This window comes from Oncorhynchus gorbuscha, linkage group LG17 (genome assembly GCF_021184085.1).
Source record: "Oncorhynchus gorbuscha isolate QuinsamMale2020 ecotype Even-year linkage group LG17, OgorEven_v1.0, whole genome shotgun sequence".
Lineage (NCBI taxonomy): Eukaryota > Metazoa > Chordata > Actinopteri > Salmoniformes > Salmonidae > Oncorhynchus > Oncorhynchus gorbuscha.
This window is the reverse complement of record NC_060189.1, coordinates 57,542,729-57,563,307: the sequence shown is the minus strand read 5'-3', so window position 1 is coordinate 57,563,307 and position 20,579 is coordinate 57,542,729. Positions and strand designations below refer to the sequence as shown.

Below are 20,579 nucleotides of genomic sequence, written 5' to 3'. Positions count from 1 at the left end.
AGGTAGCTGCACAACTGAATGCATTCAACCCAACCCCTCTAGGTTCTCTGATGAAATCACATCCACACTGGCAGAGGAAATGTTACCGCAACTTAGCATGCCGTTCATCTGTATCACAGCAACATACTTCATTAAATGGGAACACCGCCCAAAGGTAAATGTCTGGACATTCAATCATTAACAGTGCCTCAAAACCAGTCTTAACATTCACTCAAACATCAAGTGTCCAATTGGAAACCTAAGAACCAACATGTAATGTTCAGTATGACTACAGCGGAGGAATGCCATGAAAAGATAAACAATACACGTAGCAACCCTAACCTACAAGATTTTAATGTTGAATAAGACAAAAGGTAGGAGGCATTGATTGTGTGTGGGCAGACTGGGCACTGACAACACATGAAGCTGAACACAGCCATGCATTCACACGGCCGATAGCTAGCTACTGCAGTGTGTTCAGAGAAGACCATAATACACGAGCATCTAAATGACACTCGTGGAAGAATGTGAAACATGAAGGTGTAAAACTCACCATAGGGGCTTGTAGGTAGCGCTAGGTGGACAGAGCAGGCAGACACAAACAAGACTCTTTCATCTTTAATATTGGGGAAAATCATGTATTGTACATACATTTAAAACACTGTACAGCAAGGCTGAGGTTTGTGTCTTTTTGTATTTTTGTAAATTCGGGTTTAATAATATCTAACAAAAGGCACAAAATCTGCAACAAAAGAAAAGTATCCCTGAATGAATAACTTAATTATTAGAGTCAATGTTAGTAACCATAACCCCACCTGAAGAAAGTTGTCAAACGTTCAGCATGCAATTAACACACACATTTTGTATTAAAAGATTTATCCCATCTAAAACTTTTTGTATACAGTATTCATGGCATTAGTTGATCATATTCCATGTTTATTGAATATACTTTCACACCCATATCTGTACATTTTATTGCATATGAAAATGTCTTAAGACAAGTACACATCAATGAATCAAAAATCAAACCCACCGCTTGAAAAGAAGAAAGAAATGCATGCAAACCAGAAGAGGTTATGAGGTCTAGCTTGTCCCGAGGCAGAAAGTTGTGAGTTATGGATGAAAATAAAACGACAGAGACAGACATGAGAGGTAAGACCCTCACTGTAAGGTTGAGTCCAGTGTTGAGTTCAGTCTTGTGTTAGATTTAAGTCCATGTGGGCGTGTACATTATGAGTTGTATTCAAGTGCTCCCTCCCAAGATCTTCAGCGCTCTCTCTCTCTCTCTCTCTCTCTACGTTCATATGTGCTTCACATTCCACTGGATGAGTAGCCAACCAGACTTCTCTGTGCATGTCTCTCATATATAGAGTCCAGTGGTCTTTCAGTGCTATATTTACTTGTCTCTCACTCACTCTTCCCAGTCCCTCCTCCATCAGAAGACCAGTCTGTTGACAGTGTTGAACCCCCCACCTCCTCCTCCTCCCCCCGAGGGACCACAGCTGCCCGGGGGTTCGTTGTCATCTGGTCCATTGGGCCTGAACGAGCAGGAGGCAGAGGCCGCCTGGAGAGCTCGGGTCCGCGCATTCAACTCCTGTTCCTATTGGACAAAGGAGTTCGGGACCATTAACCACTGTTCAGAGGGTCGTTCATTAGGGACCAAATGGAAGAAATTAGAAACAGGCAGGGACTACCTGGAGTTTAATTTTCCAATGCAGAACGGTTTAAAATGTTACCTGTCCTAATGAACATGACCCAGGAGTTTGGGTATTCTGTCTGAGCAAGAAAATGCAGCTCTGCTGTCCTCTTGTGGTTACTGCAAATATGTGGTTGAAGTCTAATTTTTTTTGAGAGATTAACGACTCATGAAATTTCACTTGACTAATTGCATCTTGAAAGCACAAGGGAAATGTGTAATATGTGTATGGTTGGCTTTCTGAATACTTGCAACATGTTTTGGATCAAAGCTTGTTCAGAACTACTTTAATCCCATCAATGGATACATGGAAAACAGGGTCCTGTTAAAGTTTGAACATGGGCACAAATTGAAAGGACAAATTCCAAAAACAAGTCCAAAAGAGAAGAGCAAAGCGTGACATTACCAGAAATACCCTGAAGAATATGGAAACGTGTCTGACATTCCGATGCCATCCCCACAAAAAAAAATATATATTTCCCCCACCATCACTGATAACCAGGGGCGCAACTTTGGTTTTAGAAGTGGGGGGGGGGGACATTTATAAAAAATAAAATGTATCCAATCAGGTAAACACGCCAAACAGCCTACCGACTGCATGGTCCTAAAGCACACTGTTGCCTTGCTTTGTATCACATTCCAATGATAAAATGGGGGGGGGGACAAAAATGCAATTTCAGAGTGTGTGTGGGGGGAGGCATGACCCCCCATCCCCAGTGAAAGTTGCACCCCTGCTGAGAACTACTTTGTTGAGGGAAAATGTAGTGATACGATTATGGTATGTTGTCTCACCTAGCTAGTTTAAGCTTAATGCATTAATTGTAAGTTGCTCAGGAGAAGAGCTAAATGACTAAAATGTAAATACGCATGCACCTCAGCGTCCCATGCTAATCAAGCAATTAGAGGAAGGTTATTGGAGGCTTGCGTGATCATAAGTGAACACAGTCCACTTCCCTGGGCCAATACATTAGCATAGCCTGATGCATCATTTAGGTCAGGATCACACTAAACGGTTATGCTAATGGCTGCGTCACCCCTCCTTGGCCTGTATTTAGTGACAGAAATGACAGGCGCCGACACAGGTTGGGACTGGAGGGCTTTTATATAGAGATAATTGGTTGGAGTGAATCGGATTTTCACCCTTCTGCTACTCTGTTATCTAAAACTGGTCATTGAGAGAGAGATGAAAGTAGATTATTATTATAATATGAGTTGTTGCCCTCGTGGTTAAGAGGGTGGGGGTCAAAGGTGAGGCTTGTCCTACTTGTAAATCCAATGGAAGCGGCTGCTTACACGTAACCAATTTAAGAGTTCATTCGATGGAACAAAAAAATTGCTCTGATAACTAAAGAGACGATTTCCTTAAGGTTTCAAAGCAAAAATGAACATACTGTAAATGAAATTGAGTAGAGCCCTTGGATATCCATGAGCAAACAGAAAACGCCTCATTCACTATACTGTAACTACTCACACCCTCTTCTCTCACCTGTAAAAAGAGCTTGTTGTCCTTGGTGACGGCGTCCATCAGTTCTTTCTGCAGCGGAGGTTCAGAGCCCAGTCGCATGCCGTTGGCCGTCACTCCCCCGGTACTGTTTTGCCCCCCCGTAACGTCCTGTTTCCGGTAGATCAGCACGTAGGCCGTGTCCTTGGGGAAACGGTTGGTGACATTCTGAACCGACCCCAACGAAGTGAACGTTACCCTGCTGTCGTTGAACAGCAGCCAATCCCCGGCCGCCTGGCCTCCGCACACCTCTTCCACTTCCTGTTTGGGATGAGTCGCCCCGGAGCAAGTGAGTGCAATGGGCTCAGTCTGCCCGTTGCCAGGATCCTCCCCCAGGGCGAGGGGATTGGCTAGGTGGTGTTGGGCTCCGTCGGCCCCATTGAGGTTGCGGCCGTAGGAGTAGTAATGGCCACTCTCCGACGACATCCCAGAATGCATCACTACAGAGCTGAGGACGTAGGGAACGAACCGGGCCGCCGGCCACACCCCTACCTCACTTTCTCCTCCTGCCATCCCGTTGTCGCCCTCTAGCCCAGTCTCCTCCTCCTCCTCTCTCTGCGACGGCTTCAGTTTCTTGGCCAGGTTTTCGCTGCTCTCGGGCGAGTCCACTTGGAGTGGAGAGGATGGTGGCGAGGAAGATGACGAAGAGTGTTTGGGTGGAGGGGCGTGTACAGGCAGTCTCATGAGCGGCGGGATGGTGACGTTGTCCAGAATCTTGCGGCGCACGTGGCACTTGGCGTCGTAGGAGAACCTCAGCAGCGTGAGGATGAGGTACTCGGGCGCCGCCACCACCCTCATCCCCCGCTCCGCCCGCTGCAGCGAGCCACACTTCTGGCAGAAGTAGGCGTTCTCCTTGTCCAGGATCTCTGGCGCCAGGAAGTAGTCCACCAGGTCAGGAACAGACAGCGGTGGCTCGCTGGACCCTGGAACAAATTGGACGCCGGTGGTGGAGGCCGTGACGGGTTTGGGAGAAGGGCCTATTTCGGGAGCCTCGCTACCCCCGTTGACAGCCCCCTGGCAGGGGCCCCGGGGTTCTTCTGAGGGGCCCTCGGTCTGAAGAGGGCTGGAGGAGGGACAGAAAGCCAGGGATAGGTCAGTGAAAGGTTCTTCTTTCTCCGAGACGCTGTTGCATGTCATACAGCGGATACCCGTGCTCAGCCTGCCTCCAAACATCCTCTCAATGAGCGTCCTCTCATCATTCCCCTCGGACTTCCCCTCCACAGGGGCCACGGGTGACACTCCGGCATCCTCCGCAGAGGTTTCACCTCCGGTGTCGTTGCTCGGTCCGTTGCCAGGGGAGACAACATTTGACTTGGCTGACATGAGAACCTGGATGGTTTTCTCCTCTTCGTGTAATCTTGGCAACAGAACACAAGGAGACAAGAGAAAGTTGAACCAAAAATACAACATGCAAATGAACGTAACAGCATAATAAATGGAGCTGTCCTTTTCAATAACACCCATTCGAGTGAACATGAAATCTTAAAATCCTTCTCTCAAAACACTAGATTTATACATACATTCTTTCCATCTATACCTGGAGTCACACAGGTTTTGAGAGTTGTAGGGAGCTCCAGCAGTCTACTAGATGGCATACTACCTGTCCAGGAGGAAGGAGCTGTAGGGTGCTCCAGCAGTCTACTAGATGGCATACTACCTGTCCAGGAGGAAGGAGTTTTAGGGTGCTCCAGCAGTCTACTAGATGGTGTACTACCTGTCCAGGAGGAAGGAGCTGTAGGGTGCTCCAGCAGTCTACTAGATGATGTACTACCTGTCCAGGAGGAAGGAGCTGTAGGGTGCTCCAGCAGTCTACTAGATGGCATACTACCTGTCCAGGAGGAAGGAGTTTTAGGGTGCTCCAGCAGTCTACTAGATGGTGTACTACCTGTCCAGGAGGAAGGAGCTGTAGGGTGCTCCAGCAGTCTACTAGATGATGTACTACCTGTCCAGGAGGAAGGAGCTGTAGGGTGCTCCAGCAGTCTACTAGATGGTGTACTACCTGTCCAGGAGGAAGGAGTTTTAGGGTGCTCCAGCAGTCTACTAGATGGTGTACTACCTGTCCAGGAGGAAGGACCTGTAGGGTGCTCCAGCAGTCTACTAGATGGTGTACTACCTGTCCAGGAGGAAGGAGCTGTAGGGTGCTCCAGCAGTCTACTAGATGGTGTACTACCTGTCCAGGAGGAAGCGGAGGTACTCAGAACAGTCCTGCTGGGATCCTGCATTGAACCAGGGGGGCCGAGACGCCTCAAAGAAGACTCTGGGGGCGTACGCTGCCCTCTGCAGGAGAGACACACACAAACTGAATAACCACTCACCGAATACACACACCAAGTGAAACGTCAGGGATGGATCCATAGTAATTTCCATTGAAAAACCTGATGGCCACTAACAGGAGCGGGAAACAAACCTGGGTGTGTGAGAGGAAGGTAAAGAGGAGCTGCAGTTTCTTCATCAGTGTGTTGGCAGTGGCATCATTCAGACGTAACGATAAGACAAGCCTCCTGAAACTGGGACAGGACCATAGGAAGGTTCGTGCAGAGCATTTCATAAGAACTTCCTGCATAAATATTCCAGCATTATATCATTCTATTGTGAGAGGATTCAAGTCAGAATGTATATAGACAGCTTTGTTAACCATGCGGTCAACTCAATATAAATGCAACGTGTAGTTGTGTGTGTACTAAATCCACTACTCACTCTGTGGCTGAGAAGAGAGTCTGTATGATACTGTTCATGTAGCAGGTGTTTCCCAGGTTGATGAGGCCAGTCTTGCCAGTCTCAGACTTGCCCGGCAGCCTCAGCAGGCCTGAGGCAAACGAGTTGGACTGGGATGTCCAGGCACTTTGGTTCAGAACCAGCTTGATCTTCTCCTCACCGGGCCCAGGTAGCTCCTAGAGGGGAGGGAGACAGCTTTCAGACACTCCATACACCACATATACTACACGAGCTGCGTAGTATTGTACACTGTCCGAATTTTGAAGGTCCATCCTTCAATAATAACATTATTCACTCAGTTGGTCACATTGATAACGTAACCCCCCCCCCCCCCCAATGTCAGGTGGATCATAATATAAGGACAGTAAATGTTTGATACATTAAAAAAAGGGCAACAATCGTGTGATCACTCGTTGTCAAGGTGTCTTACTTTGATGGCCTCCAGGATGTCGTCGTAGAGGTCAGGGAAGCCAGAGTACTGGTACATCATACAGTGGACGAGCTCTGTGAAGTGCAGCAGGAAAGCCTTACTGGTGGGCAGGCCGTCATGCTTCAGACTCTGAACCAGGTCCACTATGTGTGGCACGACCTGGGGAACACACATTGAACGTATTGTCGACAAACATTTACAGTAAAGTCGTTTAGCAGACGTACAGTTAGCTAGGTGAGACAACCAACATATCACAGTCGTGGTACGTCAATTTATCCTCATCAGCAAAGTCAGTGCTGGTACACATGATGTTCTTGGTCATGTGCACATCACATCTGTTCTAATCTGTTACAAGGTGGAAAGGTGCTGTGTAGGAAACTAGGCACTGCATATAGCAGTAGAATAGCACTAAACACACCGATGTAGTGACTGGTAAAAACATCAACCTTCACATGCTACATTAAACCTCCCTTTTTGTCATTGGGGGGAGGGTCACACTGACTTAAATGTAATCAACCTTTTAAAATGAATTGACAATCATGGCAGATGAAACCACCGCCAGTCAACTAAAGGACCATCTTGGTGCTTTAAACACTTTACACCTCATTAGTGGGAGAGCCCTGCTGAGAGGAGAGTGCATCTGGGAAATGGAGTTTAATGGAGCCTGAAGGTATTTCAGCTAAATAGGTGGAATGAGGGAGGGAAAGACATGCGGTGCACAATAGAACGAGTTGTATTGTGTGTTTCTTACCAAGTGGAAGGCCTCAGGAGAGTGTTGGAAACTCAGCAGCATATGGGAGAGAACCACTAGGGCCCCCTGTCGCACAATGGGGTACCATAGACGGTTGAACACCTACACACAAAGATAAAACATACAGCATATGTATTGTACACACACTGACACAGAAACACACAATTCAGAAGTGATATAGCTAGACACCATACTGACCAAACTACAGGAACACATTTTCGTTCATGTGATCATCTATTCATCAGTTCTAACTGAAGTTAATATGTAGTTATAGATGCCATCACCATAGAGTTTCTAAACCCAGAGGCGCAACATCGCAAGACTTCCGGGAACGCTTGCGAAACAGATCAGGCCGGGGTTTGTGAGTCAATGAGAGAAGTGAAAAATTGTTCCTTCGTTGTGACTTGTCTCAAAATCTAAAGTCACAGCCTAGATTCCAACCAGTTGTTGAACATGTTATTACTCCAACCTTGTGAAAGTGACAAACTGACACATTTTCATTTTTGTCAAATACTACTTTATATCGAAGGAGTGCCTAGACGACTGATCGACACAACAATGACATGTTTCTGAGCATGGGCTTAGCTAGCCAACGTCGCCATGACATCACCTACAGTGTCATCAGGGATTTCTATTGGAGAAGCAGTTTCTGCCCATCTTCATATAGAGTACTGTATTTGCTATTACCATGTGTAACTACCATCTTAGCTCATTGGTGCATTGACACACCCTGCTGAGATAATGGTGGTCAGTACACTACCCACCAGTTCAATCTTAAGCAGGGTGACATCTATGAGGATGGTGAACTTCTGCACCGCAGCCAGCCCCTTCAGCAGGGCAATGACCCACATCTCCACATGGTGGGCTAGAGGCCAAGACAACCAGTCAATCATCCTGAGGAAGGAAAGAGAGCAAGATGGAGAGAACGGTAAATAAGGGCAGAAAAGCTCCATTAAATCACAACATCCCATCTAATATACACACTGCAAATACAACGGATTTATTTATTCAGTTTAGCTAATGAAAAAGCACAGTAAAAGGCACCCAGTGACCTGCAGAGTGCTTGAGTCATGCTGGTGTCTTTGACGTTCTGGTCGGTGGTAAGGCTCTTGATGAGAACTGTGATCATCTGGAGAGGTATGTGCTGGACCAGGCTGGCTAGGGCAATGGAGGGTTCGAAGGACGGGTCTGTGCAGAACACAAAAAAAACTTGAGTATAATTGACTGATGTTTTTTTTTTTTTTTTTTGGGGGGGGGGTTACAGCTTATGAAATATGCCCCAAGTGTATTCAAATGTCTTGTTTACAACCTCTACCCTAACCAAGTGACCTCTCCACCACCCTGGATCATTAAAATGACAAAGAAGTTACTGTTCCAAGTCTCAAGCATGTGCTAACAAGCCTGACATTCCTCATTTTTCCACAGGTGGGCGAAGGTGGAGGTAAATTAGTGGCTGCACTAGAAAATACTATAGTGTACTCTACTTCTGTACAGTAACAATTGATATTATATTTGAAACTGCTCATTTTGTTCAAATTATTTATAACACTTTATTTATTTAACTAGGCAAGTCAGTTAAGAGCAAATTCTTATTTACAATGACGGCCTACCTGGGAACAGTGGGTTAACTGCCTTGTTCAGGGGCAGAACAACAGATTTCTACCTTGTCAGTTCAGGGATTCGATGTAGCAACCTTTCGGTTACTGGCCCAAAGCTCTAACCACTAGGCTACCTGCCGCTCCAACTTGTATGGGACATTGATGCATAGACACATACAGTGCAAGTTATGCATGTGTGCTCATCTGTGACTGTGTGTGGTGCTCCCTCAGTCTCACCAGTGGAGGAGATTATAGCAAACACCTCCTGCAGAGATGGCAGCAGTGTGACTGGCTCCGCCTTCCAGATGTTCTGCAGCAACGTGCTGACCTTGGTCACCTGGTCCACGTACTCCCTCAGCTCCCGCTCCTGGCTGGCAGGACAGTGGAAGTACCCAATGGTCCTCACCAACTGCTGACAGAACAAAATGGCCGTCTTCTCCCGGGGGATGCACTGTATGAAGTCTGAGAGCATGGTGGCGAGGCGGGCGCACAGGGCTGGCTCAGGCCGTTCACACACCATCCTTAGGATTTCTGTCTGGATGATGGAGAAGATATCCAGCACTGAGGGGCAGCTGATCAGCAGCCGCAGGCAGCCATGGATGTAGTCAACCACGGCTGGGTCCTTGCGGTCCAGGGGGCCATAGCCCTGCTGTAACAGGCCCAGGACAAAGTCTTTGCTGAAGAAGAGCTCAAAATCAGCACGGTGGTAGCGGGCATAGGCCTCTAGCACCTGGAAGCCCACCTGTTTTTGGAAGGCGTCTTCACCCAAGAAGATGAGGCGAGTGGTGAGGGTGTACAGGGCCTGACATTGCTCCGCCGTGACCTCTTTCTCTGCGGCTTCGACTACCTTCTTCACGATGGCCTTCTTCACTGGGACTGAGTGAGAGGAGCTAACCAGCGCCTCTAGAATCTTGTCCATGATGGCAGGCGATCTATATAGCTGTGAGTGGAAAGATCAGGGAGCAGTCCACACCTAAAAGACGAGAGCGAGCAGGACATCAACCACCATTAGTGACCAGTTACTTATTCTGGCTAGCTTTCCATTTCTTCATGGCATGTCTACCACAGCTAGCTAGCTAGACGTATGATTCGGTCAACAACTTGTAAATAACAAACTGTAATCGTGTTTACCATTGCTGAAAAGTTGAATCAGCATAGCAATATCACACGGCTATGAAGCTAGCCACAGGTAAACAAAAACAACACAGCATCATGCTTTGCCTTATCATCACAAAGCTAGCTAACTTAGCTAGCTAAACAAGTTAACACATTGAGCTAGTTACAGTAACCACAAGCGGCATGTTATCGAATTCAAATGAACTTAGATTAAAGGAATTGATGCACAAATAAAACATGTGTGGATAAAACTTTTTTTCGTAATCTAGCTAGTTAACGTTCTTTAACAAACTAGCTAGCGATGCTAGCATGACGTTAGCTGTGTATGGTATTGCAACAAAGCAGGCCGGAGATGTCACTAACTTAGCTAGCAGAAATGTATCTTCCCAAACATCACGTACCAATATAATTCATAACACCAGCATCCGATGAAAATATCATAAAAAGCCAGTTGACATTAGTCGCCGGTTAACAGCTCATTCATCTCTTATTTTGACATTATAAAATCAGCTCATTTAAAAGCCCTGCAGAAACGTCATTCCGATGGACCACGAATTTTTCTAGGATTCTTCTGCTGTTGACGATCTCATTGCCTGTTTAATAAAGAACGAAAATGCGACTATAAAAAAAAAATATATATAAACTTTTTGTGAATTACAGGTTTGTTTAAATACAAATATAAACATACTGACAATGGTTTGTAATGACTTAAAACGAAATGTATTATTCCACGGACTTCTTTTACGCATTAACTGAGCTCGTAGCCATTGGATAGGCATAGCAGTTAGACTGGTAGATATAGCAGATGGGTTATAACTTGTAAATTTGTGCAGATTTTGCATTTCGGGGGGAAAACACGCAGCCACGCTACGAAAGTCTCGCGAGACAAAGCGGAACCTTTGTGAACGCGGGTAGCGGGGAAAGGAAGCTAGCGAATGAATCACTTGTAGCCAGCCAGTCTCTTTCATAATAAACAGTAGGACAATAGCAGCGTATTTTCTGAAATAAAGTTTTTGAAAACCATATCTGCCATTTATAGGCGGACGAAGTAATCGAATAAACAGACGATCGATTTAAATCGAGGAAGAAATTCGGTAGCAATGTCCGAGACTGGAAACGGCGTGGAGCTGCGGGAAGAGCGAGCAGTTGAACTTGAAGAAACCGGAGGAGTGGAGGTGAGCCTGAACAAAATAATAATAATACAAATTCTGAGCCCATTATTAGAAAAAATGGCTCAACAACTTTTAGATTATGCTAAAATCAACCATATGTCATTTGTCACTTCCAAAGCGAGCCATCTCAAACTTTGTCTTTGCTAGCTCGAGTTGTTTAGCTAGCTAGCATTAGCGTCGTTAGCTAACGTTAATCAACAGCTCCGACCCATCTTCCCGGAGAGTGTGTCTCGCAGTACTGTATAGTAGAGCTATCAGCTAGCCTGTTTAATAAACACTCAACTAACTATGCTAGCTAACGTTACAGCTAATACACTTTATTTTAATACGCATCAAGGGTTTCTATACAATTGTAGGAGTTGTTTACATCTCTTTGACGCTGCATTCGATCCTCTGTATACTTGTACAGCTTATCTCACATTAAGACAACTGGGAAGTCAAGTCATGACGTCAGTGATCTTCAGGTTGGGAAGTCGGAGTTCTAGAGCAGTTTTTCCCGAACCTGGTCCTCGTGTACAAGCCAACAGATTCGTTGTTGTAGCCCCTTGACAAACACACCTCATCCAACTCATTTAGGGCTTGTTGACAAGTTGAACCAGGTATGCTTGACCGGGGTTACAATAAAAAGGTGTACTATTGGGGGTAATCGAGGACCAGGGTTGGGAAACACTGCCCTAGAAAGATGCCCAAGTTTCCAACTTGGAATTCAAATAATTTTTCCCAGTCGGAAATTGTTTTTTTCTTCTTCTTTTTTGAGTTCCCCAACCTTGAAGGCTCTTGGGTCGGAAGTCTGAGATTTCTGAGTTCCCAGTTGTTTTGAAAGTGGCGTTGCATTCCTCTTTTCCAGGAAAAGGATGATGTGTCAGAGGCCAGCAAGGAGGAGTCTTCTGAAGCCGGACAGGATGCCCAAGATGAGGACCCCTCTTCATCTACAGCGCCAGCCTATGAGGAGAAAGTGGTAATGGCACACTGCTTGATGTTCATTTACAGTTTTAATATGTCATTTGTAGCTCACAAAGTTTCACTGCTTTTCTGTGTGTAGGCATCAGACCGGACCAACAGATTTGAGTACCTACTGAAGCAGACAGAGGTGTTTGCCCATTTCATCCAACCTGCGGCCCAGAAGACCCCCACCTCCCCGCTCAAGATGAAGCCAGGGCGCCCTCGTGTCAAGAAGGACGAGAAACAGAATCTCCTCTCGGTCGGCGAGTGAGTATACAACACAACACGCAGAACAACTTGACCCGATGATTCAGTACATTGGGTGTACGTGTGGGGCATTTGATATGCTGTCTCTGATGAATTGGGGGTACCCCTTTGTCTCTTTGACAGTAACCGTCATCGTCGCACAGAGCAGGAAGAGGATGAAGAGCTGCTGAGCGAAAGCAGCAAGACCACCAACGTCTGCACCCGCTTCGATGAATCTCCCTCCTGTAGGCAGTCACATGGTTTTACTCATTAGAGCTACAATATATAGCTTCTTGGGCGACCCGACCAAATTCTGTTATAGATCTGTCCTTCTCATTGAAAGCAAGTCTAAGATGCGGTATATCTGTTCTAGGTTCTCATTTTCTATGCTATCCGTGGTTAAGTTTAGAATCTTTTACTTTCGGTTTTGTACACCAGATTCAAACAGCTGAAAATACAAAATGTTTTAGTTATGGAAAATACATTTCACAACGGTTTAGATGGTACAAAGATTCTCTACACTAAACTTGCTTGTTTTGTCACTGACTGAAATTAGGTGAACTATTAGAATTTTAGCAAACAGGAAATGGCTTCTGCATAGTGCATCTTTAATGTAGCAAAGTTCTGACCGGGACTACTGTAGTCCATATCTGAATGGGAAGTATGTCAAACTTGTGCAATACTGAGTATGTTGTGCTGTATCTATCTCCCAACAGTTGTAAAAGGGGGTACAATGAGAGACTACCAGGTCCGTGGTCTGAACTGGCTCATCTCTCTGTACGAGAACGGAATCAACGGGATCCTTGCTGATGAAATGGTAGGTTCTTGTTTCAAACTAAAGTGAAAAATATTTTGGTATTCCGGTAGTACATGCATATCTCTTGGTCTGTCTGTGTGTGTATGTGTGACTCATGAAGATTACTCCTGGACTACAGCAGTAACAGCATCCAAATACCCATTCATGCTAAAAATTGGTATTCAAATTATTGTGTTTTATTTTTATATATACTCTCACCTTGCCTGTTGTCCTTCAGGGTTTGGGTAAGACCCTGCAGACCATCTCTCTGCTGGGGTACATGAAGCACTACAGGAGCATCCCCGGGCCCCACATGGTGCTGGTGCCCAAGTCCACCCTGTACAACTGGATGAACGAGTTCAAGCGTTGGGTCCCCTCCCTCAAAGCAGTCTGCCTCATCGGAGACCGAGAGCAGAGGGTGAGCTATGAGCAGCAGCAGACCACATTAATTCTCTGATGTAAAATGTTGATTGCGGTAGATCAGCTGGAAAGCATTGGGTGGTGACTGGGACAGTGTTGAGGCTTATGTGTTTTCAAATGTTCCATATGGGAAGAAATGTTGCCATGGAAATAGTCAGTTAATCTCTCTCTCCGTCTGCAACTGAAAACGTAACACGTAGATTTCCTGTGCCATAAATGGATATTCTGCATAATGCAATCCAATGCAAGGCAGTCATTTTTCAATAACTTGTACTACAGCAGTTGCAGCGCGTTAGACTGGTGATGTTGCTGGGACTTTGGTCTTGTTTCCACCGATAACCCTGTATCTCCACCCTATTTTTTCCCCCCAGAATGCCCTGATCAGAGATGTGCTGCTGCCAGGGGAGTGGGATGTGTGTGTTACCTCTTACGAGATGCTCATCATAGAGAAGGCCGTGTTCAAGAAGTTTAACTGGAGGTACCTGGTCATCGACGAGGCCCACAGGATCAAGAACGAGAAGTCAAAGGTTAGGGAGCTTCTAAAGTTGACACACACACACACACACACACACACACACACACACACACACACACACACACACACACACACACTGTATACATATTTGATAAAATGTAAATATGTGATTTAAAATGTCTATATACACTAACAAAACATCAATGGGCTCAACTCACAAAAGAGTCTTAGATGGTTTGTCTGACCCGTGTATGTTTGTGCTGTAGCTGTCAGAGATAGTGCGTGAATTCAAGACCACCAACCGTCTGCTGCTAACCGGCACCCCGCTGCAGAACAACCTCCACGAGCTCTGGGCCCTGCTCAACTTCCTGCTGCCAGACGTCTTCAACTCCTCAGAGGTAAGAGGCGGATAAAACAGGATGAACTGTAATGTACCCGGGGGGAACAAATTGTTGAACACACAGACAATTGCCCTCCATTAATACTACAGTTTAGGAATTTAGGCTTAATTTAGGCTTAATAACAATATTCTCTATTTTTCACTTATTTAAAGGGCCCGAAAATATGGATTGATTTAACCTTTTTGTTTTTCTCTCGAAGGACTTTGACTCATGGTTTGACACCAACAACTGCCTGGGGGATCAGAAGTTGGTGGAACGTCTTCACACTGTAAGTATCTGAAACACTTCCTTAAATTTAACTGTACTGTATGAATGTGTACTGTGTATATATGAATAGTGAGTAAATAGTATTTTTGTCTCTTGGTGCCTTACAATGTATAACATCTTGTGTTGTTCTTGTCTATAACTGTTTTTTAGTGGATCCAGGAAGAGTATCTGCTGCATGTTCAACAGCTAATGGGGATCCTAATGAACTAAACATGTATCCATGTAGGTTTTTATCAAATAGTGTTATGGGGCCCTTCCCTTACCTTTCATTGGTTCTTCTCTCTCTGTGTACGTGTGTGTAGGTACTGCGTCCTTTCCTGCTGCGTCGTATCAAGAATGAGGTGGAGAAGTCTCTGCTGCCTAAGAAAGAGATCAAGATGTACGTGGGGCTGAGTAAGATGCAGAGAGAATGGTGAGTAGCCCACACACAGTCAACGTATGCCCTTTCCCTGCCAAACAAATTCTTCAGCCCCATGCACTATAACGTGTATTTGAAAACACTGTCCCGTGTCTCCTCAGGTACACCAAGATCCTGATGAAGGACATAGACATCCTGAACTCTGCAGGGAAGATGGACAAGATGCGCCTGCTCAACGTCTTGATGCAGCTGAGGAAGTGCTGCAACCATCCATACCTGTTTGACGGGGCCGAGCCCGGCCCGCCTTACACCACCGACCTGCACCTGGCCGTCAACAGCGGCAAGATGGCCGTCCTTGACAAGCTGCTGCCCAAGATGAAGGCTCAGGGTGGGTGGACGAAAGACTCCCCTCTAAGACCAGTTACAAAATTGGTGTTTTTATGGCCTGTTTGGTGGCCCTTTCAACTTTAAAGTTGATATGGAGACCGTGTTGTGTAAAGGCTATTTTAGACTTTTTGTGATTCAAACTGCTATGTTAAAGTTGCAGCAGTGTAGGCATGGTGGATGATTAATTGGCGACCATTTTGAACTACCCTCCCTCTCCCAGGCTCCCGTGTGCTGATCTTCAGCCAGATGACCAGGATGCTGGACATCTTGGAGGACTACTGCATGTGGCGCAACTTCGGCTACTGTCGCCTGGACGGACAGACGCCCCACGAGGAGAGACAGGTACGACTATGACTCCCACTCCTGGATATCATTAACGGCACTGGCTTATTACCCTGGTCCCAGATCTGTTTGTGCTGCCTTGGTGTGCTATTGACCATAGGAGTTGGCAGGGCAGCACACACAGATCTGGGACCAGGCTAATAAATGGCTTGTAAATTCAAACAATTTAACTCGTAGTTTGAACACACTTCATTTAACACTACATTTCCCATGTTCCTCTAGATCTCCATCAACGCGTACAATGAGGAGGACAGCCCTAAGTTCATCTTCATGTTGAGCACCAGGGCCGGAGGGCTGGGTATTAACCTGGCCACAGCTGACGTGGTCATCCTCTACGACTCAGACTGGAACCCTCAGGTCGACCTACAGGCCATGGTCAGTACCTCTCATTCACCCATGTTATTGGACTAATTAGTCAGTCTTTTACAAGTAATTACTATTACTTTAATTGGAATTTGCACTACAGATTTAACATGTTCAATACCCCCTAGTTTGAATCATATCACAACAAGTGAGTTTACATTCAATAGAATCTCTCACCAGTAACTTAATTGATCAAGATGCTTCTACCTGGTAACTGTTAGACACTTACCTGATTGGTTCATTTAACTTTTCTTCTCAGGACCGAGCTCACAGGATTGGTCAAAAGAAGCAGGTGCGCGTGTTCCGTTTCATCACGGAAAACACAGTAGAGGAGAGGATCGTGGAGCGAGCCGAGATGAAGCTCCAACTGGACTCCATTGTCATCCAGCAAGGTACTGCACCGGTGGCCATTTAGAATCTTCTCTTCCCAGTTTCAATCCTATGCTATTGAAGTCAATGCCTTGGCAATGCAACTGGCTGACTTGTCTGTGTCTACTGTGTCTGTTCTGCAGGAAGGCTAGTGGATCCCAATGCCAACAAGCTGGGGAAGGACGAGATGCTGTCTATCATCCGGCACGGCGCCACGCACGTCTTCGCCTCTAAGGAGAGCGACATCACCGACGATGACATCGACGAGATCCTGGAGCGAGGCGAGAAGAAGGTCAGAACGCAGACGGACAAGGGCCTAGCGCTAGCATTGGGCCTAGCATTAGCATTGAGCCTAGCATTAGCATTTATCTGCACTCAGATCATTTATATAATATGTGATAGCATTAGCATTGCTATATGTGGGTTGATATGGCAGTATCTAGAGGCCAAACACATTAGCAATGTGTAGCTAGATGCTAACGCTTTGCTGTGTGTTTGTATCTGACAGACCATGGAGTTGAAGGAGAAGATGAACACCATGGGCGAGAGCTCCCTGAGGAACTTCACCATGGAGTCCGACAACAGTGTATACACCTTCGAAGGAGAGGACTACAGGGAGAAGAAGAAGGTGGTCACCAACTGGATCGAGCCACCCAAGAGAGAGAGGAAGGCCAACTACGCAGTGGATGCCTACTTCAGAGAGGCCCTGCGTGTCAGCGAGCCTAAAGCACCCAAGGTAAGCCTCACTACCTCTGGCTATGTATATGCACGCCACTGGGATAGCTGTGTGGAATGAATCAGACCATCTTTCTCCATGACTAAAACTCCTGTTCTCCTCTTCCAGGCCATCTTTCTCCATGACTAAAACTTCTGTTCTCCTCTTCCAGACCATCTTTCTCCATAACTAAAACTGCTGTTCTCCTCTTCCAGGCTCCTCGTCCACCTAAGCAGCCCAATGTGCAGGACTTCCAGTTCTTCCCCCCCAAGGCTGTTTGAACTGCTGGAGAAAGAGATCCTATTCTACAGGAAGACTATCGGCTACAAGGTACGACATGTACTGTTACTAGTGTAACTGTTGGTACATCAGTGATGGTAGGTGCCACTTAAAATCGAATGATGGGCTCATACTAATGGCTGGAATGGTGTATATGTGTTTGAGCCGTCCTCCCCTCACCAGCCTCCTCTGTGGTCAATTATGACGCCTTCAGTGTGATAATGTTCCATCAGACTGCGGACATTTTGGATCTCCTCTGTGCAGTTTCAAACCAACACAGTCGGTTTAGTTTAGAATGGGATGTATCTGTTGAGTGTTTAAGTGTATATGTGATATACATTATCTCTCCAGGTTCCTCGTAACCCAGAACTGCCCAACTCGGCCCAGCACCAGAAGGAGGAGCAGGCCAAGATTGACGAGGCCGAGGGCCTATCAGAGGAGGAGCTGGAGGAGAAGGAGAACCTCCTCTCGCAGGTAATTGGCTGAAACAAGACCTCCAACTTAAACACTAGACATTCATCATAGTGCCCTACTCCATCATATTTATAGAACTACATGTAGTTCAGTTGAGATACTCTTTAATGGCTTCAACTACAAACTAGAGACAAATGTTAGCATTTGTGGCTTGTGTCGTTACAAACTGTCATCGACCTCTCCAAAGGGCTTCACCATCTGGAACAAGCGTGACTTTAACCAGTTCATCAAAGCCAATGAGAAGTGGGGGAGAGACGACATCGAGAACATCGCCAGAGAGGTGGAGGGCAAAACCCCAGAGGAAGTCATGGAATATTCTGGTAAGAAAAGAAAAAAACATTTTCCTTATTTTTCTTTTCAAATTGTGGAAATGTATCTGAATCTTCTTATTATATAGCTAGTGGACATTACTCCCAAGTGTATGACCGAGATCTAGAGTATTATGATCTAAACGTGTGTGTGTGTGTACACACACAGCTGTGTTCTGGGAGCGCTGCAACGAGCTGCAGGACATTGAGAAGATCATGGCTCAGATCGAGAGAGGAGAGGCCCGCATCCAGAGGAGGATCAGCATCAAGAAAGCACTGGACACAAAGGTAAGCCATTTCAGTGAGGTCATCGTTAACAAGAACAACATTGGGGAGCCAAGACCTTTTTATTTTTATCAGATGATCGATACAGTTGTGAAAACCTCTGGCCACTCCCAACCCTTATGAAGGTATGTGTCTGGGCCCTCCCAACCCTTATGAAGGTATGTGTCTGGGCCCTCCCAACCCTTATGAAGGTATGTGTCTGGGCCCTCCCAACCCTTATGAAGGTATGTGTCTGGGCCCTCCCAACCCTTATGAAGGTATGTGTCTGGGCCCTCCCAACCCTTATGAAGGTATGTGTCTGGGCCCTCCCAACCCTTATGAAGGTATGTGTCTGGGCCCTCCCAACCCTTATGAAGGTATGTGTCTGGGCCCTCCCAACCCTTGAAGGTATGTGTCTGAAGGAATGTGTCTGGGCCCTCCCAACCCTTATGAAGGTATGTGTCTGGGCCCTCCCAACCCTTATGAAGGTATGTGTCTGGGCCCTCCCAACCCTTATGAAGGTATGTGTCTGGGCCCTCCCAACCCTTATGAAGGTATGTGTCTGGGCCCTCCCGACCCTTATGAAGGAATTTGTCTGGAGCTGGTGTCTGATCATGTCTACCAGAGGCTTACCATACACCCTGAAGGACATCTTTCCTCTCCCTCGTTGTAGATTGGTCGCTACAAGGCGCCGTTCCACCAGTTGAGGATCTCGTACGGCACCAACAAGGGGAAGAACTACACGGAGGAGGAGGACCGCTTCCTCATTTGCATGCTGCACAAGCTGGGCTTCGAAAAGGAGTCTGTCTACGACGAGCTGCGCCAGTGCATCCGCAACTCGCCCCAGTTTCGCTTCGACTGGTTCCTCAAGTCCAGGACCGCCATGGTGAGCGGAGTGGCCCAGGGCTGACAGTGGAATTAAGTACAATTTTGTTGTAGAATCAATAGAGTACAACCTGTAGATGGAAATGTGTCTTTTTACTTCTTCAGTAACATGATAACCATTCATTCAAAACATTACACATTTCAAGAGTTGTGGTTGTATACTTGTGTGTGTAGGAGCTCCAGAGGCGATGCAACACCCTGATCACCCTGATTGAACGAGAGAACATGGAGCTGGAGGAGAGGGAGAAGGCAGAGAAGAAGAAGAAAGGACCACGGAGTCAGTCTTCTGTAAGACCACAACGCTCCACTTCCTGCCCATCACTGAATTCTCTGGTCATGCAGTCCTCTATCACTGTGCAGGAAGACACACACAACACTAACTATATCACACAATGTTCTTTTCCACTATATAGTCTTGTCTAAACCAATATTCCATTGTCAGCAGACGTTATTGTATGAAGTGACAATTTTTATGATCATTTGAGCTGACACTCCGTTTCTGTCTTCCTCTTCATCCCACACTTCCTCAGGCTCAGAAGCGTAAGGGAGAAGGGACCCCAGACCCGCGAGGAGGCCGCAGGAAAAAGCTAAAGCTGTGAGGCGGTGGTGGTCACAATGAGGGCGTGGCAGACAGCAGTATAGTAGTCGTAGCATCTGTTTGTTTTGTACGGGTTACCGTGGTGATCCATGATGATGATGATGATTTACTGTATAAAACCCAAAAGGACTGAACTTTTCTTCACTATAGCGTGTTGTTCTATCTAGAAGATTCCAGGAGGGAACCTATGTTCTTAGTGTGGATTTAAGGCAGCCCCCCACACCTCTCTGATTCAGAGGTTGGGTTAAATGTGGAAGACACATTTCAGTTATACAACTGACTAGGTCTCCCCCTCTCCCTATTGTATTCCTTCTATACACAGGCCTGCTAGTAGGGACTAACTGACACACTGCAGCTGCGCTGATTTAGTTGAATTTAATTTTTGTTGTTTTAGTTTTCTACCCTTTTTTTACTAGTTCTTGAGGTGACGAGAGATTAATTTATGCCTGTTGGTTATGTTATCACATTCCTTTGATTGTACGATACCTGTATGTACCGATACCTGTATGTACCGATACCTGTATCTATCCCCCCTCCCACTCTGTTATGTTACCGACCTACATTGTAGAAAATGTATTTTTGGAACGTGTCACTAATAAACTTCCCCTTTTTTAAATAAGTCTATTCTTATGCAAAAAAATATATACTTCTGTTGAATATTTGTGCAAAGCTTTTCACACAAAGAGCAGTGGACGTTCACAAGCAGTCTGAGTGAAGAGTAGGACCAAAATC

At 46.0% G+C, this 20,579-nt stretch overlaps 1 protein-coding gene and 1 pseudogene across 2 annotated transcripts; one reads left to right on the top strand and one right to left on the bottom strand.

Annotated features, from left to right (window-relative positions):
* Window positions 1–678: 678 nt before the first annotated feature.
* Window positions 679–10,553, bottom strand: LOC124002116 (ubiquitin carboxyl-terminal hydrolase 38-like). The gene is made up of 11 exons (XM_046309398.1): window positions 10,188–10,553; window positions 8,908–9,643; window positions 8,125–8,260; window positions 7,837–7,966; window positions 7,073–7,174; window positions 6,322–6,480; window positions 5,874–6,067; window positions 5,584–5,683; window positions 5,347–5,453; window positions 3,162–4,533; window positions 679–1,579 (listed from the first exon to the last, which is right to left on the bottom strand). Exons 2-11 carry the CDS (start codon window positions 9,587–9,589, stop codon window positions 1,415–1,417), a joined length of 3,147 nt encoding a protein of 1,048 aa, XP_046165354.1. The 5' UTR covers window positions 9,590–9,643; window positions 10,188–10,553; the 3' UTR covers window positions 679–1,414.
* A 120-nt stretch (window positions 10,554–10,673) lies between these two features.
* On the top strand, window positions 10,674–20,463 carry LOC124002117 (annotated as a pseudogene). Its single transcript, XR_006832913.1, has 23 exons — window positions 10,674–10,961; window positions 11,806–11,916; window positions 12,001–12,167; window positions 12,291–12,391; window positions 12,863–12,963; window positions 13,181–13,360; window positions 13,734–13,889; window positions 14,104–14,235; window positions 14,438–14,506; window positions 14,808–14,917; window positions 15,025–15,251; window positions 15,471–15,592; window positions 15,815–15,967; window positions 16,215–16,347; window positions 16,468–16,616; window positions 16,833–17,060; window positions 17,255–17,369; window positions 17,670–17,792; window positions 17,980–18,112; window positions 18,270–18,388; window positions 19,038–19,250; window positions 19,424–19,537; window positions 19,780–20,463. The product of XR_006832913.1 is annotated as an SWI/SNF-related matrix-associated actin-dependent regulator of chromatin subfamily A member 5-like (transcript).
* Window positions 20,464–20,579: the final 116 nt, after the last annotated feature.